The sequence below is a fragment of the Petaurus breviceps genome, unplaced genomic scaffold (assembly GCF_028583685.1).
Source record: "Petaurus breviceps papuanus isolate PSGF00001 unplaced genomic scaffold, PetGlider_PUasm1.0 174, whole genome shotgun sequence".
Taxonomy (NCBI): Eukaryota; Metazoa; Chordata; class Mammalia; order Diprotodontia; family Petauridae; genus Petaurus; species Petaurus breviceps.
Window position 1 is genome coordinate 63,765,839 of NW_027185761.1, and position 25,581 is coordinate 63,791,419.

A 25,581-nucleotide genomic window follows, 5' to 3' on the forward strand; every position below is an offset into this window, starting at 1 on the left:
ATACACACAAATATATATATATATATATATATATATATATACACACATATTTGTGTCTAATGGTAGCCATCTCTGGGGAGAGGTAAGAGAAAAAGGGAAAAAATAAATGTACATGATCATTTTATTATGTATTTAAGGGAATAGCAAGTTGTACATAATATATTTGTAGTTTCATGTGCAGTCATCTTTTTTTATTATACTATGTTATGGGAGGATGGGGGGGGGGTACTAATAAACAAAAAAAGCTCCATGTTAGGAAAGTTGTCCTGACACAAAGTCTACAATTCTCTGCCTGTAACTTCCATCCATTGCTGCTAGTTCTATCCACAGAGATCAAAAGGAATCATCCCACTTGTATTCAAGTGCCTCTCAAATACTTGTTCTTCCATTCTCCTAGAAAGACGAAAACAAGGCAAGACTGTCCTGCTCAACCCAAGTGAACAGAATCAAGGGAGACACACCAATTCACACAAACAGAAAAAAAGAGCAGTATTTCAGCACTAATGATGAGATATCCCCAGGTTACATGGTCTTAGCAAAATTCTAAGTAGAAAACCAAGTCCCTAATCATGCACCCTGCTGAAACAAGGAGAAGCAGTCAGACAAAATCCCTAGTGCCAGATGGGGCCTCTCAATGTTTCAGGAAACATTCCATTTGCCTGGATCTATTTGGGTGGTTTGCTATAGGGCTATGTGCTTGTTTGAAGCAGGTGAACTTGGCTGTGTGCTCAGTGGGAGGTTTCCTTTCAGTCAAATGCCTGGGTAGCTACACAGGAAAGAACAGTCCCTGGACCATAGTGATAATTTAATAAGTGTTTGACTGATTATCCTTACTACCTCAGTGACCTTTGGCAAGTCACTTTAACTCCTAGTACCTTTGTTTCCTCATCTGTAAAATGGGAGATTTGACTAGGTGGCTTCTAATGTCTATGTCAACTAGGTCTAGTTCTATGGCCGCTTCAAGGCTTTCTCCTCTAGCTAGAGTAAGACAGGAAGCACTTTTGGAGAGCTATGGAGGCAGATGGATATTTTCAATTAAAAGAACTAGTCCAAATAGCAGTTCCACCATGACCATACATAACAAATAGAAGAGAAACCCATTTATCCAAAAGAGAAATCAGAATATTTGGTGGGAAAGGTGTCAAGTCTTGGATATAAAGTTTGGGGTCCTCCTTTCCTCATTAAGAAACAGAAACTTCTCTGGGTCACATGATGAACAAGAGTTTGATTAGACATCTTCTCTGTTCCCCTTGACCTCTCAGCCCTCTACAGAACAGAAACTACATGCCAAAGACAAAGAAACTTCAGTTGTTTCCATGATTTAGAATACCTAGAATCCAAAAGCAGGTGAAAAACAAAACAAAACCAAAAAAAGTCAAGAACTGATTTCTATGCTCTGAGCTCACTCATTATCTCCAGGACATCCCACACTACTGGCAGCAAGGCTGCACCAGGTGACTCACACTAGCTTGCAACAAAAGGTGCCCATGCTTTGGTCTCTTTGCCCTCTTTTTGGTGCTCTGGAGAGTGAAGATCCTGTTCCAGCCTGTAGAAGTCTGCTCAGAGCAGGACAGAAAGCCAGCAGCTTTTACAGTGTTCCAGACTATGGAAGCTCCCTGGGGCCATATGGTCAGCACCCCAGCCAGCAGTATTCAATGCTGGAAAAGTTCTCTGACCTGCCAGTGCCAAGTCAGAAGACCGAGAAACAGAGGGAGTGGGACAGGACAGCAGAACAGAATGCAGTGGAGGGGAAGGGGATGCTGTGCAGGACTCCACTAAGCCTGAGGAAAAGTACCCAGCATCCAGCTAGTGACAATTCTGACCACACAAAAGTCATGAATTCCTGAACTCAGGTTGATGTATTGTGAATTGATCAATTTGGGAGGAGGCTGAGATACTTTGATATTCAGCTCCCAAGGAAGCCACCATCAGAACTGTGTGGGACAAGATGACCCCTGCCCAAATAAAAACAAGCAGAGCTATCTCCAAGTAGAGACAAGAACGATTTATTTAATTATTTCTTCTTGCAAGAAAGGCGGTCTCCCTACCAGAGGCAGTCTAGCAGAAGAGGCAAAACAAAATGCAAAGCTGGGTTATATACCCAAAAGACCACCCCTTCTCCCCACCCCCCTTGCTCTGTCCTGTTCCCATTAATTAGGAACTGAGGCTCACAATCTTAAACACAAAAATCTGCTGGCACTGCAGGTGAAATGTCAGCAATATCAAAAAGCAGAAGGTACATGTCTAGTGGACATGGAAACAGACAAAATATGTCATCAGTATCAATTTAGATATGAAAGCAGAAGATAAATCTTCTAAAAAGATCAATATAGATATGAAAGCAGATAATATTTTATGAATCATGGGGATTTTAGGACATGGTGGCCTGCCCAGAGTTCCACAACAGGCTTTCCAATTTTATATTTTTACAGGTCAGATGGTGGTCAGTGGAAACAAGTCTGGGACATTTGGGCCTGTGATTAAATTTTCAGGGTCTGTGCTTTCCCCTCCTTACACATTAGCTAAGCTTAGCAAAAACTTCAGCTTATGACCAGGGAAGTAAGGCAAGGGTCTGTAATGTAATACCAAGCAAAGGCAACTTCCCAGGTTCAAAATACCGGCATAGGTGCTCTCTATTTTATTCAGTAACAAACCCAGAACAGAGAAGATCAAAACATGACATCATTCAAAATACAGTATTTACTAAGTATGATTAAATAATCTACAAGGACTAACCCACCCCAGGACCTTCCAATCATTCACTCAATTACAAAGTCTCTGTTCTAAATACTTCTCCACCCCTAGGCTATACCTTAATTAAGTCCACCACAAAGCCCCTCTTCTCAAATGGAGATTAGTTTCCAAACATAAGGTCAAAAGTTCCCCACCCCTGGATCACAATTGAATCTACCCCAGAGTTACATCAAGTTTAAACACAGCACTTAATACCCAAATGGAGGTCTTTTCTTCATCTTGACAGGAGGCAAGTTCTCAGCAATCTTAGTTCCTTGGGAGACAAGGCTTAGCAAGGCCATAAGATACATTGCCAGTCCCTTCATGAATTCATCCTCTGTCTGTAGAACAGTCCTAGAACCCCTGAACACATTAGCAAAGCCCTCTCCCAGGATTTCTGTAAACATACAAGAAAATCCTTCTTCAGGGCTTCTGAACCAACAGAAAGGCTCCCAGACCCCTGCAACAACAGCACTGTCCCTCACCAGTGGACAGTATTCACTCTGTCTGCAGGACAGTCTCCAGACCCCTGCAACAACAGTACTGTCCCTCACCAGTGGACAGTATTCACTCTCTGTCTGCAGGACAGTCGCAGGCCTTCTTAGCAAACAGCCAGGTTCCAGGACTTCTTCAACAAAAGGACAGTCTTTCACCAGTGGACAAATCTGGCAAAATAACATCAAAACAGACAGACAAAGTACCAGCAAAACAGCCATGTCTCCTCAGTCCTTGGCAGCTCAGGGGGCAGGTCTCAAAAGTCCAGGGCAATTCAAAGCGGCCACCAGCAATTCTCTTAGTCTCTCTCTCTCCACGAGGTGCTGCTTCCAAAAAAAATCTTCCGCCTCTCTCTAGTGTCTCTCCAAATCTACCTCACCAGCTCCTCCCACTTCAGGACTTTCTTTTCACATCAACAAGCCCATCCCACAGGTGGGATTAACAAACTCTGGGTTTTAATACAATCAATTTGAAAACCAAGCCAATACAGGGGAATCTTTAATTGCCATTACTATCACAGGGTCCCAGGTTCCCAGCCTAGATGGCTACATATTTGGTACTTTATTACAATTCTGTTCAGATTTCTGGAATGTTACCTGAGCAGTTTTCACTTTTATTTCATTCAGAAAGGAGTAAGTCAGTCTGAAACTCAGAAAGTGAGTACTAAGGGAAAATAAGAGTAATCCCAGTCCCAAAGTCCAGTGGCAGGGAACTCCCTCATTGGTGGAGATCAGTTTTGGGTCCTGGGTGAGGAGCAAGAAAGAGTTGGCAAGGATGGAAGAGAGCTTCAGTCTTCAGTCTTCTTTGAATTCTCTTCAAGCTTTTCAGTCTTCAGGACCTGTTTTGAGCCTCATAGAGTTTCGGGCCCTTCTAACTTCTAGTGTCAAGAGAGAAGATGGAAGATGCCAACTCTGCTTTGGATTGCTAATGGAAAATATTTTAGGAAGAAGGAAATATGAGAGGATCTGGCACTCTTCATTGGCTTCCTGCAATAGAGACTTCAGGGAACTTCCACTTGGGGGAAATTTAGCTCTCTCTTTGTCTCTCTGACTCTGTCTGTCTGTCTGTCTGTCTCTCTCTCTGTATGTGTGTGTGTCTCTCTGTCTCTGTCTCTCTGCCTCTCTCTGTCTCTGTCTGTCTGTCTCTGCCTCTCTCTCTCTTTCTTTGTCTCAGTTGAGCTGAGTTACCTCACTCCCAATGGGAGCATTCCTTCATTTTGTATTATCTGGTATAATATTCTCCTATATATACTTTCTCTGACTTCCATTCTGCCACCAATTTGGGTAAATAGGGCTGGGAAAAGAGGTGAAGCCTTGGATATAAAGTTTGTGGTCCTGCTTACCCCATTAATGAAATAGTGACTCAAAGTTATGTTGAACCTGAAAACTATATTCCTTATATGAATAATATTTAAGGAAGCAGGTAGACATAATTCATTCCCAATACTCCTCCCTCTAAGGAGAGTATAGTGGCAGCCTCTGGCCTCAACCTCTTACTTCCCTTCATGGCAGGAATTAAAGTCACCCTTGGAGAAGAGCAAGGGGGGAAGAGACAAGAGGTATACTCCACCTTCTTCAAGCCACACGATGACACCATACTCACCCCTGCTACATATGAAGGACAAGCCCTCACAACATAAGGGGGGAAAGACCAAAGTTACTAAAGATTACAAGAAGAAGAAAACTCAAAGATCTTGAACATAAGCAGCTAAGTCAACAAGGGATTCATCAATATCAGAAGAAATATTGCCTCCATATCTAGTAAATGAGTTAAGGAATCTGTGAATAAATACTATAAAGCAAAGAAACATGATTCAACACTTGAAGAGACAGAGATCCCATGGAATGTGAGGAGAACATGAAGTCACAACCTGCTGCTACTAAATAGTTCAAAGGAGAAATGAGAATTATGAAGGCAGAATTTCTGACCTTCACAGCAAAAATATTGGGCTGAATAGAAAAATTAGAATTTTGTGAAGACAAGTCTCACTAAAGAACAAAAGAGAGAACACTAGATTGGGAACACAAATATTTATAAGTGAAGGACAATCTAGAAGAAAAGAAGCACAAAAAAAGAAAGAAAAGAAAACATACTGATTATGCAAGCGAAACATAGTGATCTAGAAGACAGAATACATAGTCGTGAACTAAGGATCATAAAAGCATGCAACAGGACTACAAGTCTTAACACCATAATGAAAGAAATTATAAAAAAAAAAAGAATTGCCCAGAATTTCTGAACATACAAAGTATTAGACTAGTGTAAAGAATTAATAGATCACTTCTGAGGGGGGAAACTCAAGGCTACAAACTCCAAGACACATAGTGGTTAAATTTAACAATTCAATCCAGAAATAAATTCTTCAAGCCATCAAGAAGAAAGCCCTTTGAATACCAAGAAAAAGAAATTAAAATGGCCCAAGACTACTCTGCACTTACAAGAAAACACAGGAGGGAATGGAATAATGTGTTTCAAAGAGCAACAGAGCTCAGGATAGAGTCCAGGGTGACCTATGCTGAAAAGGTAAGCTTAATAATAAATGGAGGGAAGTGGACATTCAATAATAATCCTTTGAAACATTTTTAGAAAGAAAACCAGATATTAAGAGATTGTTTGCCCCTCAAGCACCCCAAATAATAGAAATGTAGGAGGAGTGAATAAGTACAGCCATCAAGAATAACAATAGCAAGAGAGTGACAGCAGAGAGACCAGATCTTTTTCTAAATGTACACAAGGAGACAAGGGAAGTCAGGTGGAGGTAACAGTAAAAAGGTGGTCCTGGGACCATATGCACAGAGTCTGGCAACACCCTGCCTAGAGGTGAATCAATGTCTTTTGTGGCTCTGCATTACAACATGGGAGTATACATGAAAAAGGAAAGGGAAATAGGAGGATAGAGAGGAATGACTGCTGTGCCTGGATATATCTGAAGGCTAGATAAGAGCAGAATGTGACTCTTGTGGTTTCACTGAGAGAAAAGCCTATAGAGGGAATAGGGAGAATTGAAAAGAGGGGAAAAGGAAGGAGGTCTTGCTTTAGTAGTGGCAGGGGGTTCCCACTGATCAATGCTCCTATTGTGAAGAGAAAAGGTCTGTGAAGGAAGATACAGACCTAGCACTAAATGTGGTCTGGGTGATTTGGAGCTCGCAAAGCTCCTACCTGTGCAAAAGGGAGAGGGAGTTGGAATGTAATTGACACCTTGGGGAATGAAAGGGCACGAACTCAAGAGGGAGGTTTTGAGGCAAATGGGGGGAAAGACAGTGGGGGAAAGTAGAGATCAGTGATGGGCTGCATAATCAGGGACATGGCTGGAGAGGAATCCTACCATGGGGCAATATCTTCTCTGACATCTGTAATAATTGACATTGTGCTGAGAGTGAGGCACAATAGAAAAGGGAAAACTATGGGGCAAGTTCTACAACGCAGTGGTAGAAACTGTCTAGGGGGAGAGCCAAAAATGAATCCCTTGGAAGTTTGCATTGTATGAGCAATCCAGAGAAGAGAAAGAGGCTAGATAAATATAGGGATCACAATCAAAGAATGAAGATCTGGAGAAGACAGAAAGAGAAGATGGATAATGAAGAGAGTGAGAGAAAAACGAGAGTGAGGGGGGAAATATTTTTTTTAAGCAATCGCGGTTAAGTAACTTGCTCTAGATTAGAAATAACGGCCAGTTATTTCTGGGTGTGGTGCTAAGTATCTGAGCATGGATTTGATCCCCAGGTCATCCCGACACTGGAGCTGGTGCTCTTACTCGCTGAGCCACCTGGCAGCCCCTAAGCAATTGGGGTTAAGTAAACTTGCTCAAGGTTACACGGCCAGGTGTTTCTGGGTGGGTGCTAAGCGTCTGAGCCCGGATTCCACCCCCAGGTCATCCCGACACTGGAGCTGGTGCTCCCACTCGCTGTGCTACCTGGCCACCCCAGAAATAAAATTTTTAAAACCAACAAATAGTACTAGTTTAAGGGGAGAAAAGGAAAGAGGAATCTACTTGAATACCTGGGAGCAAAAAAAAAAAAAAAGAGGGAAGAATTGTATAAGCAGATAAAATCAAGAGAAAAAAATGGAAGTAATAAACTCCAAAGGGAAAGGAGTAACAAACAAAAAGAGGGAATCTATGGTGAGGGAAAGAGAACAAGTGGGAATAGGATCACCTTCAAAAAGATTAAGGTAAAGTAACTGAAGGAACATAGTGCTGTGTTTACAGTAAAAGAGAGAAAAAAATCATAATTTGGAAAACTCCAATATTAGAGACAGAATGAGGAAAATGTAAAGCTAACTCTCATAACATTAAAGGTGAATGAATTAAGAAATCCAATAAAAATTTAAAAGAATGACAGATTGTGTAAGAAAACAAAACACTACAATCTGTTGTTTACAAGTAACACATTTTAAAAACATATACATAAAATAATACAGGGGACAGAAAATTTTATACAATGCATTAAGTGAATCTAAAAAATAAGAGTTATGTAGTTAGATGCTAATAAAACTTAGAACAAAAAAAAATAGAGGAATACCTTCAAAAATGTAAAATGCCCAATCCATCAGAAGAACAGACAGAGATCTTAAATAATCAGTCTCAGAAAAGGAAATAGACCTAGCTTTAAAAAAAAAAACTACCACTGCAAGAAGGAAGAACAAAACAAAATCTCGGTCCTTATGTATTTACAGAAAAATTCTATCAAGCTTTTAAAGAAATGTTATTATCCATATGTCATAAATTATTCTCAAAAATTGAGAAAGAAAGCACCCTACCAGAATCCTTTTATAAGATAAATATAGTCCAATATCTAAACAGAAAAAGATAAAACACAGAAAGAAAACCATAGGTTAATATATTGACTCAATATTGACTCAAAAATTTTAAACAAAATCTTGCCAAATAGACTACAGTGATTCATCCAAGAAATTATTCATTATGACCAAGTGGGATTTATGTCAGGGATACAAGGATGGTTCAACACTAGGAAAACAAAAACATAATTAACTATCATAAAAAACAAAACACAAAATCATCTCAATAGATACAGAAAAAATCTTTGCTAATGTACAGCACTCTTTATGCTAAAAAAAAAAGCAACAAACTTACAAACTATAGTCATAAGAACCTTTTTTTAATATCATAAAAAGTCTCTCTCTCAAACCTAAAGCAAGCATTATATTCAATGAGGATACGCTAGAATCTTGACCGGTAAATATGGGTGTGAAGCAAGGGTGCCCACTTTCTCCATGATCATTTGATATTATCCTGGATATGCTAGCACCAGGAGACAGAAAGAGAAAGAGAAAATGGATAATGAAAAGAGCGACATAAATCCTTTTTTGGAAAGGGGTGGGAAATGGAATTTTTAAAACTAATGAATAGTACTAGTGGAAGGGAAGAAGAAGAAAGAGGAACCCATCTGACTACCTTAGAGGACAGAATGAAAAGAGAAGACAAGAGGAGAAAAGCTAAAGGAATAGCAAGAGATAAAGAGGAAATCAAAGCTTCCCTATTTGCTGACAACAGAGTGGTCATGCTGGGAAAATCCTAGGGAATTAGCAAAGATGCTAACTGAGACAATTAATAGCTTTAGCAAAGCTGTAGACTCCAAAATGAACCCTCAAAATGCAACCATTTATATACAACAGCAAAACACAAGATGCAATAATAAAAACAGGAGTCTTTTCCCAAATAACTAGGAAATGCATACAGTGTCTGGGGATCAGATCCCCATGGAGATGGAGACGGCAAAGCACTCCAGCATCTTTGCCAAGACTGGACAGGGGGGGGGGGGGGGGGGCATGGTCCATGGGGTCACAAAGTGTCAGACAACACTGAACAACTGAACAACAAGTATCTTGGACTTGTATAGACTCAATTACAAAATGCTCCTTAAAGAAATAAAGAACAACCTAAGTGCCTGAGGGAATATTCCGTGTTCATGGCTGGGCCTTGACGATATAACAAAAAATTACAATCTACCAAAATTAACTTATACTTTTAATGTTATGTTAATCAAATTGATAAAATAATTTCATTTAGAAAACAAGAAGATCTCACATATTAAGGAAATGATTAAAAGAAGGAAGGGCAATGGGGGAATAGCACTTCCAGACCTCACACTTTATTATAAAGCATTAGTCATCAAAACCCACCTAGAACTGGTTAAAAAAATAGAGAGGTAGATCAATGGAACAGACAAGGTAGATCAAGTAGATCGCAAGGAACAAAAGAGAATCAGAAAAGATTGAACTTAATAATTCAGGGTTTGATAAAATGGAAAACATAAATTACCTAGGGAAAAACTCCTGATCTGATTTATTAAATTGCTGGGAAAATCGGGAAGTAATCTGGCAGAAATTAGGCACAAATCAACACCTTACACCATATTTCACAATATACTGTAAATGGATGTGACCTTCATATAAAACATATATATATATATATTCATTAGAAGAGAAACAGATGATATATTCTTCATAGCTATGGATAGGAGATGCATGCTTAACCAAACAAGAAAAAGAGGTGATTACAAAAAATAAATAACTTTGATCACAAAAAACTGAAAAGTTTCTTCACAGGCAAGATTAATACATTTAGGAGAAGATGAATGGGTAAAAAATCTTTGTATTCAATTTCTCTGACAAAGGTTCAGTATCCAAGATCTATAACCAATATTATGAATTGAGATATGTGTGCGTGCACACATATATGTATTATGCATTTCTGTGTATAAATGTATATGTGCATACATACATAAATAGTTATAGAGATAGAGTTTTATAAATAGTTATTTATTAATCATACATATGACTAATAGCAATTCCCTAATAGATAAGTGGTCAAAGGATATGAACCAAGAATTCTCCAAAGAAGAACTGCAAAGTGTTCACAACCACATTTGTTGTCAAATGACTTAGGTTTGAATCACAACTCTGCTACTTACCACCTGTATGACCTTGAGCAAGTCATATAACCCTGGTTCTCAGTTTTCACATCAATCAGTTCATCCATGGGCACTTATTAAGCACTTATTACGTGCCCAGCAACATGCCAGGTGTTTGGGACTACAAAGACAGAAAGGAAATTTCTTTTGTTCAATGGGGGAGATGTAATGTACATATTCAAATCTATCCATAATAATACAACATGGACACAGGTGACTTGGGGAGGAAATGATTTAGCAGGTGGGTGGATCAGGAAAGGCTCTATGTAGAAAGTGTTTTTGAACCAAGTCATCTAACAAAAGCAAGAGGTGACAATGAGAAGGAAGCGTATTTCAGAGATGAGGGCTAACCAAAGCCAAATAGATGACTAGATGCCTGATTCTGTATGTGCTCAGACAACTCAGGGCCAAGGGGAAGGAGAGAAGGTAAAAAAGGCTGTCTCTATAACCCTAAAGTACAGAACACTACTCTGTATTTTATCTAAACTTTCTTTTTACTCAATATCTACCATGAACTGCATACAGTAAGTGTATAATAAATATTTTAAGCTGTAATTTTCCTTAAAGTTCAAATTTTTTTAAAGAAACAATTAAGCAAAGTCTTGGCCATTTCCTGAAATCTGTTCATTTCATCTAAGTTGCTTTAAGAGATTTAAATTCATCTGTGGTCACATTCACTACCAGATCCCTGTTAGATAAAAAATCTTCCAGAAATCATATTCAGATTTGTCCTAGAGGAAAATAATTTCCAGTTTCTTGTCTCTTGGCCTTTCTTCAGAAGGCTATGGAAACAAAACCAGAGGAAAGCAGTGGTAAGTGTCTGGAGGAGCTGGAAGAGAGAGATACTTACTCAGCATCTTTATTATAATCATTTGGTGTTGCCATGAAGACACAGTTGACAATAACAGTGCATATGATGAACATGCTGAATAACATGAACAACACAGTTAAGGAACACAGAAAGAAACAGGAACTTAACCAGCGTAGCTCTATTGGGGTCTCATTCCTCTGAACCCATCCAAGGTCTTCCCGGAGGCTTGTTGTAGCTGTAAGACAGCTTATGCCAAGGAGGGTTTGTGTTGCTCCTGTAAATATTGTTCCCGATGCTTTTTGTGCTTGGAAAGAGGGTCCAAACCAGGGGTGGGGAACCTGTGACCTTGAGACCACATGTGGCCTTATACGTCCTCAAGTGTGACCCTTCAACTGACTCCAAACTTCACAGAGCAAATCCCCTTTCTAAAAGGATTTGTTCTATAAAACTTGGACTCAATCAAAAGGTTGCACCCGAGGACCTAGAAGGCCACATGTGGCCTCAAGGCCACAGGTTCCCTACCCTTGGTCCAAACTCTCCCACTCTTTGTCTGGGGGTCAGCTCCCACCTGCAATCAGCATCAGAAGAAAGGGTTGGGTACCAAAGTTCATACATATACACAGATATGTGGTATAAGGAGAAGGAAGAAAGGAAAGGGAAGAAGAAAGGAAAGAAGCAAGGAAGGAAAGAAAGAATGAAGGAAGGAAAGAAGGAAGGAAGGAAGGAGGGAAAGAAGGGAGGGAAGGAGGAAGGAAAAAAGGAGGAAGGAAAAAAGGAGGGAGGAAGGGAAGAAGGGAAGGAAGGGAGGGAAGAAAGGAGGAAAGAGGAAGAAAGAAAAAAAGGAGGAAAGAAGGAAGGAAAGAAAGAAAAAAGGAAAAGGGGAGGGATAGAGAGAGACAAGCATTACTTAAATGTCTGTTTTGTACTGGACACTGTGATAAGCACTTTACAAATATTATCTCATTTAATCCTCACGATAACCCTGGGAAGAAGGTACTCTTCTTATTCACATCTTATAGTTGAGGAGCCAAAGCAAAGAGAGGTTAAATGTCTTACCCGGCATCACACAGCTAGTAAGTTAAGGGTCTGAGGCTGGATTTGAAGTTGGTCTTCCTGACCTGGAGCTTGGCTAATCTCCATATATCATTAGTCAGTCAATTAGCATTCATTAGGGTGCCTACTATGCACCAAACACTATTCTATTCCAAGGAGATGAAAAGAGGCAAAAGACTGCCCTTAAAGAGCTTACAATCTAATGGGGGCACATATTGGTGCAAGCCAGTATGTGCAAACGAGCTATATACAGGATAAAAAGAAAACAATTAAAAGAAAGAAAGCATTTGAATTAAGAAGAGTTGGAGAAGATGGAATTTTAGTCATGATCTGAAAGAAGCCAGGGAAGCCAAGAGGCTGAGAAGGGGAGGTGGAGCATCCTAGGCATGGGGAAGAGCTAGAGAAAACTCCCAGAGTCCAAAGCCAGAGGATCTTGCTCATGGAACAGCCAGTTCCATGTCACTGGATTGAAGAGTAAGTGACAGGAAAAAAGGTATAAGGAGATTGGGGAGGGGGGTTATAAAGGACTTAGAATGCCAAACAAAGGATTTTGCATTTAATCTTGGAGGTGATAGGAAGTCACTGGAGACTATTGAGGAGGAGGTGACATGGTCAAGCCTGTGCTTTAGAAAAATCACCTTGGTCCCTGAATGGAAGATGGATTGGAGTAGGAAAAGACTTGAGGCAGGCAGACCCACCAGCAGCTATTGCGTAGTCTAGGCAGGAGATGATGGGGGCCTGCACCAGAGTGGGAGTAGTGTCAGAGAAGAGAACAGGCCATAGTCAAGAGATGGTGCAAGGGTGAAATTTAAAAAAGCTTTGATGACAGAATAGATATGGAGAATGAGAGCTAGTGAAGAGTTGAGGGTGACACCTAAGTTGTGAGTATGGGGGAGTGGGGACATAGGAGTTCCCTCAATAATAATGGAGAAGTAAGGGAGGGGAAGAGAGTTTGGGGGGAAATAATGAATGAATTCCATTTTTAACATGTGAACTTCAAAATGTCTATTGCATATAGAATTCAAGGTGTCATATGGAGATGTGAGACTGGAGGTCACAGAGAGGTAAGGGCAGGAAAGGTAGATTTGAGAACCATCAGCACAGAGATAGCAATTAAATCCATGGGAGCTAATGAGATCACCTAATGAAGTAGTATAGAGGAGAAGAAAAGAGGGTCCAGGGCAGAACCCTGTGGGACATTTATAGTTAAAAAGCATGTTCTAGGTGAGGATCCAGCAAAGGAAACTCTGAAGGAGCAGGGAAATAGGAAGGAGAACCAGGAGAGAGCTGGGTCATACACACACACACACACACACACACACACACACACACACACACACACAACTAGAGAAGAGAATATGAAGGAGATGACGGTGATCAACTGTATCAGTGGCTACAGAGAGGTGCAGGAGAATGAGGTTTGAGAAAAGGTCATTGGATTTGGTAATTAAGAGATCACTGGTCACTTTGGAGAGAGCAGTTTGGGTGAAATGATAAGGTTGAAGCCAGACTGCAAGAGGTTAAGCAGAGAGTGAGAGGAGAGAAAGGGGATTGTAGATGGCCTCCTCAAGCCATTTTAGACACAAAGGGCAGAAGAGATATAGGATGATAGTTATTGAGGATGGAAGGGTCAAGGGAGGGTTTTTTTCAGGATGGAGGAGACTTACACTTCCAATGGAAGCAGTTGTGAAGGAGTCAGTAGTTGGGAGTGATAGAGTGAGAATGATAGAGGGGGAAACCTGCTGAAGAAGAAGGGGATGGAATGGGGTCATTTGCATAGGTAGAGAGATTTGTCTTGGTAAGGATTAGGGCCACCTCTTCATGTAAGAAAGTGGTAAAGGAGGAGATAGTGGCAGAAGGCATTTGAGTGATGGGAGATGAGAAGAGGGGACAAGAGGGAAGTCAAGGAGAATGGCCTCAATTTTTTCTGTAAAATATGAGGCAAGGTTGGGGTGGCCAGGTGGCTGAGAGAGTAAGAGCATCGGCTCCAGTGTTGGGATGACCTGGGGATCGAATCCTGGGCTCAGATACTTAGCACCACACCCAGAAAAAACTGGTCGTGTAACCTTGAGCAAGTTACTTAACCCCAATTGCTTTAAAAAAAATCATTTAAAAAATATGAGGCAAGATTCGAAGCTTAGAGACATGTAGGAGGGGGCCCGTGAGAAGGAGCAAAAAGGTTTAGAAGAGCCACCGTGGAGAGTGGGAAAGTGAGTTGATAAGGCAGGTATAGGAGGAGTGTCTGACAGCAAAGAGGGCCCAACTGAGGTTGTGTAGCATAAATTTGTAGTGGTCCTGATCAAATGGTTGTGTGATTTTGTCTACCTTCGTTCAGCAGCACATGTGTAGGAGGGAAGGTGGCGGATGGTGGGAGTGATCCAAGACCGAGACGTGGCAGAGAATAATCAGTGAAATGGTGAGGGAGCTAGGGAAGCAATAGAGGAGGATTGTGTAGAGTTTAACTGATCCACCAAGGGATCAAATGAGGAAAAGAGGAGATACTGACTATTGTGGAGGAGACAGAGTGGGAGAGGGATTGGGGGGTTGAGGGATTGTGGGTCATGGTGCAGATGAAGAATAGGGTTTGGTAAGGGAAGGAAGAGGGAGAGGAGAAAGGTCAACAGATTAGGATGGATAAGAGGGTTTCAGAATTCTTTAATTTAGAGGTTGTGCATTTGTGAGTCACAGTGAGATCAAAAGTATGACCATCTTTTAATGTGGCTGAAGTGCTGTGAAGGACATGAGCCTGAGGAAGTGAGCAGGCTGAGGAAATAGTAGTTAAAAGTGTTTCAGAGGGCAGGAGTTGGGGAGGGGAGAAAAATTCTGAGCCAAGTATTAAATTCATTGAAACAGAAAGAGGAATGACCTAGATGTCTGTAACCAACAGCTAACCCGATTTTGATCAGATGGTAGATATGAATTGCAAGAGTCTCAAAGGAGGAGATGTCACTGAGTGATAGAAAGCCTGGAAGTAACAATGGGGGTCAAGAAGCATTCCAACTTCCTGGCCTTGACCAGTAAGCCAAGAAGAGTGAATGATAGTATAGCCAATGCTAGAAAGGGGACAGGGCTGAGCCAACACTATAGGAATGTGGTGGCTCCTTATAAAACTCTCCAGTGAACACTAAAAGTTTATTAATTACCCTCAAAATCTGACACCCTAGGGCAAAGCCCTGATTAGCCTACCCTAGTTTTAGTGCAGGAGCTTCTACTCAACTGAGGCAACAATTGCCAGTGAATGATTCTTATCACTCTTGAAAAAGCTGTGCCAGACCCTCATTTTCTTTGGTGTCTTCTTCTTGCTTAAATTCCTGGAGAAGAAATTCCCTCAATCGATACAGATTGTCAAATATTCTGTAATTTGTAACCAGAGAAAGCTGCTTAGGACACGCAAAGGTAATGTGATTTGCCTGGGATCACACAACCAACATACGCCAAAGGCAGAAATTGAACCCGTCTTGACCAAACTCCAAATCCAGCTGTTTATTCACTACACCGTGCTATTTGTCATTGCCCAACAATGACACTTCCCAATGTCCACATCACACTGAAGTCCTGCCTATTCCGTGAATCTGACTCCTCCAACCTTATCTCATTCTTATCTCTCCCTTCCCCAGCCTCCTATTGCAAATGTGGAATGGACCGCACAATTCCGTTCTGGTGATGTGCTAGTCTTTCAGCTTTATAATCTACAGAGGCAGGAATCCTGTCCTCTTCTCTTGGAACCCCCACAGTGGTTAACACAGAGGGACACTCTACAAAACTATTGGTTCATCAATGGCTTCCCACAAAATCTTATTCTACAGAATTCTTTGGCTGGCCCCTGGTTCTGAGTACCACATCCATCTTGCTGGCATCCTACAAACGTCAACCTATAACATCCACCATGTTGTTATCAGGGTGTTCCTTGTTGCCTAATGGCAAAGTCAACTCAACTAATTCTTTCCCACTGCAATATGCCCACTCCTTTACCCACCTTACTCATCCCCCACTCTCTCCTACCCATCAATCTCACAACTGACCTTCCTCCCCAAAACAATGAAAGCCCCATCTGCCTGTACTCTCTTCTCTCATCCCTCCCTCCAACCTGATCCCCCTTCTCCTCATCAAACTTTGTCCCTCCTTGGAATAAAAGAATCAAATTTCTAAAAAAAAAATCTTCCTAAGTCCCAAAAAACCCGAATGACCTCTAAACAATCTTCTGGAAAGATAAGAAGGATCTCACGGGCTAAAATTCTATAGAGAAAATCAGCCTAGAATGAAATTTTGAATACATAAAAAGAAGCAATTCTGATAAAGAAAAGTGAGTGTCTAAAGAGCCCCAATGCAGATGCACAGGGAACTGAACAACCAACTTCCATCTCTAAAAGCTGAGCACAGAAGGTGGAAACAAAGACAGGTAACACAGGACAAACACATGGCATGTGTGCATGGTGGGCTTCTGGGAGAATAGTGCTAGAAGTGTTGATGCCTAGAATGATCTACGGCTGAAAATCAAAGAATGAGCCAAAAAGAGGAGGTAGATCTTCTATAGCTATACGGGTGAATAAAAAATCAAGGAAAGCATGGGACCCATTGCTCAGATGGGCGGGACAAGGACAACTGACTGAGAAAAAGCAGTGTTTCTCAATATTATTTTGTTCTTATTTCCTAAGCCAAAGAGAATGACTGTTGGAAGGGGAAAAACTGAACAAAAATAGATAGAGGTAACTGATACCCTAGACCAGAGGCCACTCAAAATTCTCAGGTGCAGCCAGAACCAGATTAAATGTAATTGAGAAATGTTTAACAAAATGAATAAAAATATAACATAGATCATAGGAATGTGTGGTTTTCTAAGTCAGTTTGCTGCTGCAGGTCCCATTTCTATTTGAGTTTGACACCATTGCTCTAGACCATTCTTTTGAGAAGTGGCCCCAGGAATACTTGGTTTTATTTACAACTCCCCCCAGACTTCTTCAAAGCTGTCTCCTCCTCGCAACTGCCTGGCCACCACATAGATTCCTTCTGCTCTCTGCTGTCTTTCCCTATGAGAATGTAAGCTCACTTAGCCCAGTGTCTGGCATCTAGTAAGAGTTTAACAAATGGAATAAATTTTCTCTCTCTCTCTCAGAAAGCATCTAGATAACAGTTATCTTAGAGTTGTAAAATCCAATTTTTAACCCAAGTGTAAGATTTTATGTTTATAAAATATAAGATTTTATATTTATTTGTATTTATTAGGTTTAATCCAGGGGTGGGGAAACTGTGGCCTCGAGGCCACATGTGGCCCTCCAGATCTTCAAGTGTGGCCCTTTGACTGAATCCAAACTTCACGGAACAAATTCCCTTAATAAATGGATTTGTTCTGTAAAACTTGGACTCAGTCAAAAGGCGGCACCCAAAGACCTAGAGGTGGTGGGTTTCCCACCCCAACATTATGAATTGTCATGATCCTTTTGGACCCTGATTGGTATCAGTGATGCCTTGTAATTTTGCATCATCTGCAAATTTGACAAGCAGGCCATCAATGCTTTTATCCAAGCTGCTGATTAAATGTTAACTAGCACAGTGCTAAAGCCAGATCCTTGGGATATTCCAGTAGAGACCTCTTTGCAAGTTGACAGCAAATCATTAATGCATACTTTTGGGATGTAGCCATTCAGTCAATTTTGATTCCACTAGATGGTAATATCATCTTCTTCACGTCTCTCTGTCTCTTCCATAAGAGAAGCTTGGGAGCCTTTGCCAAATGCTTCGCTGAAATCTAGGTAAACTTTATCGATGGCATTTCCCTGACTTAAGGCAATCTGCCATTGTCAAAAAAAGGAAATGGCAATCTGGCGCGATTTGCTCTTGATGAAGCTATATGGAATCTTTGTGATTATCACGTTCTTTTCCAGATATTCCATAACCATCACCTTTAAAACTCTGGAAAATTTAGCGATTCTATTGCATTTTGTGAAAATCAGCAGCATTTGCCATTTTTCCAACCCATGCTACATCTGCCAGTTGACTCCATCTTTCAAGGTTTTTTTTTTTGTTTTTTTGTTTGTTTGCTTTTTGGAGGAACAATTGGGGTTAAGTGACTTGCCCAAGGTCACACAGCTAGTTTTGTATTAAGTATCTGAGGCCGGATTTGAACTCAGGTCCTCCTGACTTCAGGGCCGGTGCTCTATTCACTGCACCACTTAGATGCCCCTGACTCCATCTTTCAAAGATCACTGATGGTTGCTCAGTCAGTCCATCCTGAGTTCTCTCAATGCCCAAGTACCATCTTGGTCATGAGGCTCTGGTGACTTGGAATCCATCTGGGTGTTAACAAAGTGTTTTCTTAATCTTCCCTGGGGGCTCACCTCATTTTTCATTTGTGTTCTGTATAATAGGGATAACAATATTACCTACCTCCCAGGTGTTGGAGAATCAAAATAAAACAACACATATAAACTTAGTGCCACATAAACGCTAGCTATGATGATGGTGATGGTGATGAAAATGATATCATTCTCTTTGGCAGGGAGAGCAGAGACAAAATAAAACCTGAATGAATCTGCCTTCCCAATGGTAATTGTTATCATTGTCTCACCCCTAACAGTGGTCCCACTCTCTCTTGGATCGCTCTTATTTTCCCCAATATAGCTTCAAGAAAAAACAAACCAACAGATCTTTTTCTTGTCCTTCCACCAAGAAGGCAGGTGTGAGAGTCCTGATCAACATGATGAAGCTAACACCCAATATCTTTGAAAATTGTTTCGAGATGTCTTTTAAGGCATACCTGAATATGGGTATAAGGCTGCCATTATGAGAGTTACTGACCTTAGTCTCTATAATGTCACATGCAATCATATCACTTACTTGACTCTGAAAACTCATACTCTGTACTCGAATTCTCAATTACCCAGTCCTATGGGGCTCCTGATGATGACACATGGCCACCCACTCAGTGCATAAGGGATGGGGCCTGACTAGTAGTGGAGACAAGAAAGAATGTTAATGAAAGGATATGAATGGACTGAGATGCCAATGGCCAGTCTCCTGATTGGGTTAAAAGGCCCAAGAATGAATAAGGCTGGCTTGGCACTGAAGCGGTAGATTGTCCTCTTTTTGTTCAACACCATGAATGTCTGAAAGATACAAACAACAAAGAATATATTCAATGATGGAGGAATAAAGAAAATAAAGGAAGCATCAAAAACCTGCTTAGAACTAGAAGGTCAGAATGAATGATTAATATGGAAATCAAGATTGGACACAATTTCATTTCTTGACTATCCAACCTAAAGGTGTGATTCCAAGGAAGCATAATTTTTCATGTGAAGGATAATCAGTCTTTGATCAGTCTTTTGAATCATGGGATCAGGAAAGCATCTTGAGAGGTCACATGTTCCTGCTTCACTCTAAACATAACTGTCCTAAAACTGTCCACTTGTCTATTCTGTTCTTGAAATTTTTAAGAGAAGTAACTTTAAGATCTCCCTCAACAACTTGCACCAAATGCTAACTCCTGCTGAAAGCACAGGTCCCTTTCAGTCTAACCTAAATACTTTTGGTAACCATTTATATCTACACTGAAAAAGGTGAGGATGTTATTTTATGGTTATTGTTAATAATACTTCCTTCAATAATTCACTATGTTCAAAAAGAAACTAGTTATCTTTCTTCCAAAACCATTCCCTTTGATTACATGAAATTTTAAATCTTTGCACAGATAAAACCAATACAGTCATAATCAAAAGAAAAGGAGGAAATGAGGGGGTAACATCTGCAGTTTCTCCAGCACAGGTCTAGTTTCTCAAATATATAGTAACTGAGCTAAATTTGTAAGATTAAGAGCCATTCTCCAAATGATAAATGGTCAAAATCTGGGAATACTTACATGAACTGAAGCAAAGTGAAATGAGCAGAACCAGGAGAATTTACACAGTGATAACAATATTTGAAAGTTAATCAATTATGAGACTTAGTAACTCTGACCAATACAATGATGCCCCACAATTCCAAAGAATTCATGGTAAAAAATACTGCTGTCCACCTCCAGAGAGAGAAGTGAGGGACTCAGAGTACAAACTGAAGCATATTTTTTGCTCTTTTTTTCTTGGGTTTTTATTTTTTTTAATTATGGCTAATGCAAAAATATGACTTGCATGTGACTTCATATGTATAGTGGTTATTGCTTTCCTTGCCTTCTCAGTGAGTGTCAGAGGGGATTGAATGGAGGGAGAGAATTCGGAACTGAAAATAATAATAAAACTGAATTTTAAAAATCTCAGTGACTGAGAATAGATTACATTTATGTAGCTCTTCCCATTTGCAATACACTTTTCTCTTTGTTGTATGTTAAACTCCATCTTTTGGGTGTCTCCAGACCCATCCTTTACATGAAATGCCCTCTCTCCTTACATCTGCCTCTCCAAATTCCTGGCTTTCTTTGCCTCAGCTCAAATGATACTCTCTTCAGGAGACCTCTCCCATTCCCACCTACCCACCCCCAGCTGCTAGTGCCATCTCCACTAAAGCTAATTTCCATGCAGCCTATATTTATCTTATATATGTGTGCTTATGTACATGTTGACTCCCCATTAGAATGTTTTCCCCTTTTCTCTGTGTCCCCAGTGTCTGGCACATAGTAAAAACTTAACAAATACTTTCTGATTAACTAATTGAATAAAACTGTGAAAGAGACAAGACAGGTATTATTATTCCCATTTTACAATAAGGATACAGGCCTTAAGGCATTGCAATCTTTTTTCTTTTATTTTAATTCAGTTAAAGGTTCCATTGTTTTTCTTACTGTGTACCTTTAATTAATTTTTTACCTCAGAAAAGAAAGACATGAAGCCAGAACTAAGAAACTTAGTCTTATGACTCACAATTTAGCAGTTCACCAAAACTAATAACATTTTTACTTCTCTATCCTCCTTTGTACCCCTTTTACTAACCCAGATTTCTGCCCCAAGAAACACCCTAAAAAGAGGGAGCACATACAAAACTAGGAAGATGAGGGTGAGAGGCAACTGACTCCACATAGTTAGGGTCTCTTTGCCGCAGCCCCTTTACCCCTAGTGCCCTCCTTGGCCATACCTTGTGGCTCACATAGAAAGGGTCAAGGTCTTCCAGAGGCTTCCCCACAACCTCAGGAGGAATGTCTCCATAAATCTTGGGCAGCTTCCTGGATACTTTCAAGTCGAGCTGAGGCCGAGGAGAAACTTCAAATCCTGACGGGTCCTGGGTTTTCTTCTTCAGTTTCTCTGCGGCAATCAGTTTCTCAATCATAGCCAGGGAATCAGGAGTGAAGAGGTGGAAGTTACGAGCATCTGGGAAGATCACAGGGCAGGCCATCTTATCTTCTGTCTTCATTCTTGTGATAAAGAGAAACGATGCACCGAGGATTCAAAGGCAAAATGAAACATCATCTGCCCTCAACATGCAATGCCTAAGGAATAAAAAGGAAAGAAACAGATTGGGAAAAGAATTGTTTGCCTATTAGTTCTGATGAAAATCTTACATCCAAAATCTACAAACTTGTGAAAGTAAGACCTCTTATGATCATTTGATAAATGCTCAAAATATTTAAAAGTTTGCGTTCACTCAATGGTCAATGGACATCTTCAGTTGGGTGTAACCAAAGCACCAATGTATCCAAAACAGTGATCGTTTTCTTCCCCACAAGACCACTCGTGTTCAAAACTGTGAAAACTATGTCTGTCAAAGGTGCCAAAATCCTTCTATTAACCAAGTTTAGACACCTAGAATCATTCTCTGCTCCTCACTCTCCCTCACTGCCCATCTCCAATCAGCGACCAAGTCTGGCTGATTCTATTTCCAAAGCATCGGTCCTACCTGGCCCCATTTTTTTCCACTCACATAACCCTCAGAGCCACCTGGTCCTTCTCATTTCTATCTCTGAGAATCCTAAGTCTCCTTTAAGGTTTGGCTAAATTGCCACCATCTACATGTTTGAGTAAAGAGAAGGGCCCAGATGTGAAAGATGCTGTGGGGATAGAAACAAGACATAGCAATTGAAGGAAGGGGAAAAAAGAGTAGGAAAACATATTGATCCCAAAGACAGGATAAGTAGAAAAATTAAGGATTATAGGGATCCCAGAAGAACACATTAAGTCAAAAAATCTGGTCGTGGTCATGCAACAAAAAGACCCAAAGCTTCTGAAGACATAAAATCAAATGCCAACAGAAGAATTCACAATTCATTTCCAGCAAGGAAAAAGAGAACACAAAGAAACCTATGCTGCAAACTCTAAGACACATAACAGTTAAATTCAACAATTCTAACAAGAAACAATAAGTTCTAGGGACATCTAGGTGGCACAGTAAATAGAGCACCAGCCCTGGGGTCAGGAGGACCTGAGTTCAATTCTGGACTCAGACACTTAACACTTACTAGCTGTGTGACCTTTCCCAGAAAGTCTTTAACCCCAGTTGCCCTGCCTTCCCCCCTGAAAAGAAAAAAAAAGAAGAAAAAAAACAGAAATAACTAATTCTGCAACCATCCAAGAGAAAGACTTTCAGATATAAAGTAAAATCAATTTGAATAACAGAAAGCTTTTGCATCCATCAGAAACTTCAGAAAGGGAAATGGATTAACTAATATTATTAATAATTATTCATCATTGATTAGTTGTTACTTTATTAATAATTGTTAAAGTGATTCATTAATAATTTCAGGTCCAAAGAGCAAAGGAATTCAAGCAACAACCCAAGATGACATATCCTGAAACTTGACCTTAAACATCAGTGAAGGATGAACGTTCAATAAAAAAGAAGCATTGAAGCATTTCAACAGCAATAATAATAATAAAAAACAGACAGGAGAAGATTGTTTGCTTTGTAAACAACCCAGACCAGAGAAAAATAAAACTGGTGTTCAAACCTATCACAGCAACTAATGAAAGCACAAGCAATGAAATATATTACTCCAGGAAAGGGAGGACTAGGAAAAGATAGATACCTATGGATTAAGGCAAAGCAAGGCAAGGCAAGAAACATTTATTAAGCCCCAAGTATGTGCCAGGCACAGTAATAAAAGTGTTGGAAATTTTAAAAAAAGGCAAGAACAATCTTTGCTGTCTAGGAGCTCACAGTCTAAGAGGGTGACAATAGGAAAATATGTATATATAGATGAAATATAAATGGGATAGAGTAGAGATAATTTTAGCCAATCTGGTAGGTGTAAGATGATATCTCAAGGCTGTTTTCATTTGCATTTCTCTAATCAATAATGCTTTAGAGCATTCTTTCATATGACTATAAATTGTTTTTATTTCGTCATTGGAAATTTGTCTCTTCATATCCTTTGACTATTTATCAATTGGGGAATGAATCATCTAGATTTGACAAAATTCTTTAGATATTTGAGATATGACACTTCTATCTGATACACCAGTTCTAAAATTTTTTCCCAGTTTTCTGCTTTCCTTCTGATCTTGGCTACATGTAATTTATTTGTACAAAATCTTTTTCATTTAATGTGATCAAAATGATCCATTTTTCACTTCATTCTGCTCTCTATCTCTTGTTCATTCACAAATTGTTTACCTATCAATAAGTCTGATAACTAATTTGTTCCATATTCTTCTAATTTTCTTGCAAAATCTCTCTTTATATCTAGGTCATGTATTGATTTTGACTTGATCTTGGTAAATGGTTGAGATAGTGATCCATGCCCAGCTTTTGCCATACTGCTTTCCAGTTTTCCGAAACAATTTTTACCAAATAATGAATTCTTATCCCTAAATCTTAAGTCTTTACACTTGTCAAATATAAGGTTGTGATGTTTATTTGCTGCTGTACATCATATGTCTACTCTATTCCATTGATCTCCTTTTTATTTCTTGGACAATGCCAGATAGTTTTGATAATTACTGTCTTAAAGTTTAAGATCTGGTGCTGCTAAACCTCTTTCCTTTACATTTTTTCATTACTTTCTTTGATATTCTTGATTTTTTTTGTTTTTCCAAATGAATTTTGGTGTTTTTTTTCCAATTCAGTAAATAATCTTTCTTGGTGATTTTGCTGGGGTAGCATTGTGTGTATATATTAGTTTGGACAAAATTGTCATTTTTATTATATCACTCCATGAACAATTAATATTTTTCTAACTTAAATCTTATTTTATTTGTAAAAGTTTTTAAATATAATTTTGTTTATGTAGCTCCAGGATTTGTTTTGACAGTTGCACAAAGTAGATTTGCAATTTCATTTGCAAGTGTCTATTTTATTGTATTATGTTATGGAAATGCTTGTTTTATCCCATAAATTTAAAATATTTTTAAAAAGTAATAAGCAGGTTACTTGATGTTTCATTGGGTTATTTTCCTCAAAGGCTATATGTAAATTTATGTAACAAGTATTATGTCTACCAGCTATCTATCTCTTCAAATGTATTAAACCTTGCAATATCATTTAACTTTATGTCAGTGTGTTTATTGGTTGTCTAAGCTGTAACATCAACATGAATAAAATAAAATTTAAAAGAAAAAAGAGATAATTTCCAAGAGAAGACATTATGGTTAAGAAGGACTAGAGAAGTCTTCTTGCAGAAGGTAGGACTTTAGCTGAGACTGGAAGGGTATCAGGGAAGTCAGGAGGAGGAGATGAGGTATAAGAGGCAGGAAGTAAAAATATGCAGAATTGGAAGATGGTGAATTGTGGGCAAGGAAAAATGAGGTCAGTGTCTCTGGACCCCAAATTACATGCTGGAGGAAAGTAAGGTGCAAGAGGATTGGCAAGGTAGAAGGAGATAGGTTGTGAGAAGTTTGTTTTTGTTTTTGTTTTTTATCTTGGAGGTGAAAGGAAACCACTGAAATTTATTGAGTAGGGTCTCGGATTATTGATCAGACCTGTACTTTGGGAAAATCTTTTCTGTGACAGAATGGAAGATGGATTGGGGTGGGGAGAGCCTGGAGATGGGCAGACTCATCTGCAGACTATTGCAATGATCCAGACATGAGGGCCTGTACTACAGTGATGGTAGTATCAAAAGAGAGAAGGAGGAGTATTCAATAGGTGTTGTAAAAAGGAAATAATAAATCTTGGTCACAGACTGAAGATGGGGAGTGAGAGATAATGAGGAAGCCAGGCGGACTCCTAGGCTAGGAGTCTGATGGACTAGAGGATATTCTTATACTCTATGGTGATAGGGAAGGTGTCGGGGAGGGTTTAGGGGAAGGATAATGAGGTCTCCTAGGAATGCACTTAATAGAAAGTAGGTGTCCTTCTAAGTTTTGTCCTGTCCCCTGATCTCTTCTCTCTATATACAAGCTCACTTGTCAATCTCATCAATTTCCATGGTTTTATCATGTCCATAATGATCACTGCCAGAACTACCTTTCCTGCCCAACCTCTCTGATGACCTCCAATCACATCTCCAACTGCCTTTCAGACATCCCAAACTGAATGTCCAGTCGACGTCTTAAATTCAACACGTGCAGAACAGAACGCATTGTCTTTCCTCCTAAGCCCCCCCTGCCACCCTCCCAATTACCTTCCCCGTCCTTCAGGCTCTCAACCCAGGAGTCATGCTGCACTCCTCACTATCTCTCACCCTCCAGATACAAACCA

The 25,581-nt window shown here is 39.8% G+C and overlaps 1 protein-coding gene across 1 annotated transcript in view; it reads right to left on the reverse strand.

The window, feature by feature from the left end:
- The window catches only part of SCN11A (sodium voltage-gated channel alpha subunit 11), a 131,540-nt gene extending 110,114 nt beyond the window's left edge, over window positions 1-21,426 (reverse strand). The window contains exons 1-3 of the mRNA XM_069084573.1: window positions 21,085-21,426; window positions 19,009-19,127; window positions 11,011-11,094 (exon numbers count right to left, since the gene is read on the reverse strand). Of these exons, the coding sequence (XP_068940674.1) occupies window positions 11,011-11,094; window positions 19,009-19,127; window positions 21,085-21,360 (479 nt within the window). The 5' untranslated portion in view covers window positions 21,361-21,426. The remainder of the gene's footprint in view (window positions 1-11,010; window positions 11,095-19,008; window positions 19,128-21,084) is intronic.
- Window positions 21,427-25,581: the final 4,155 nt, after the last annotated feature.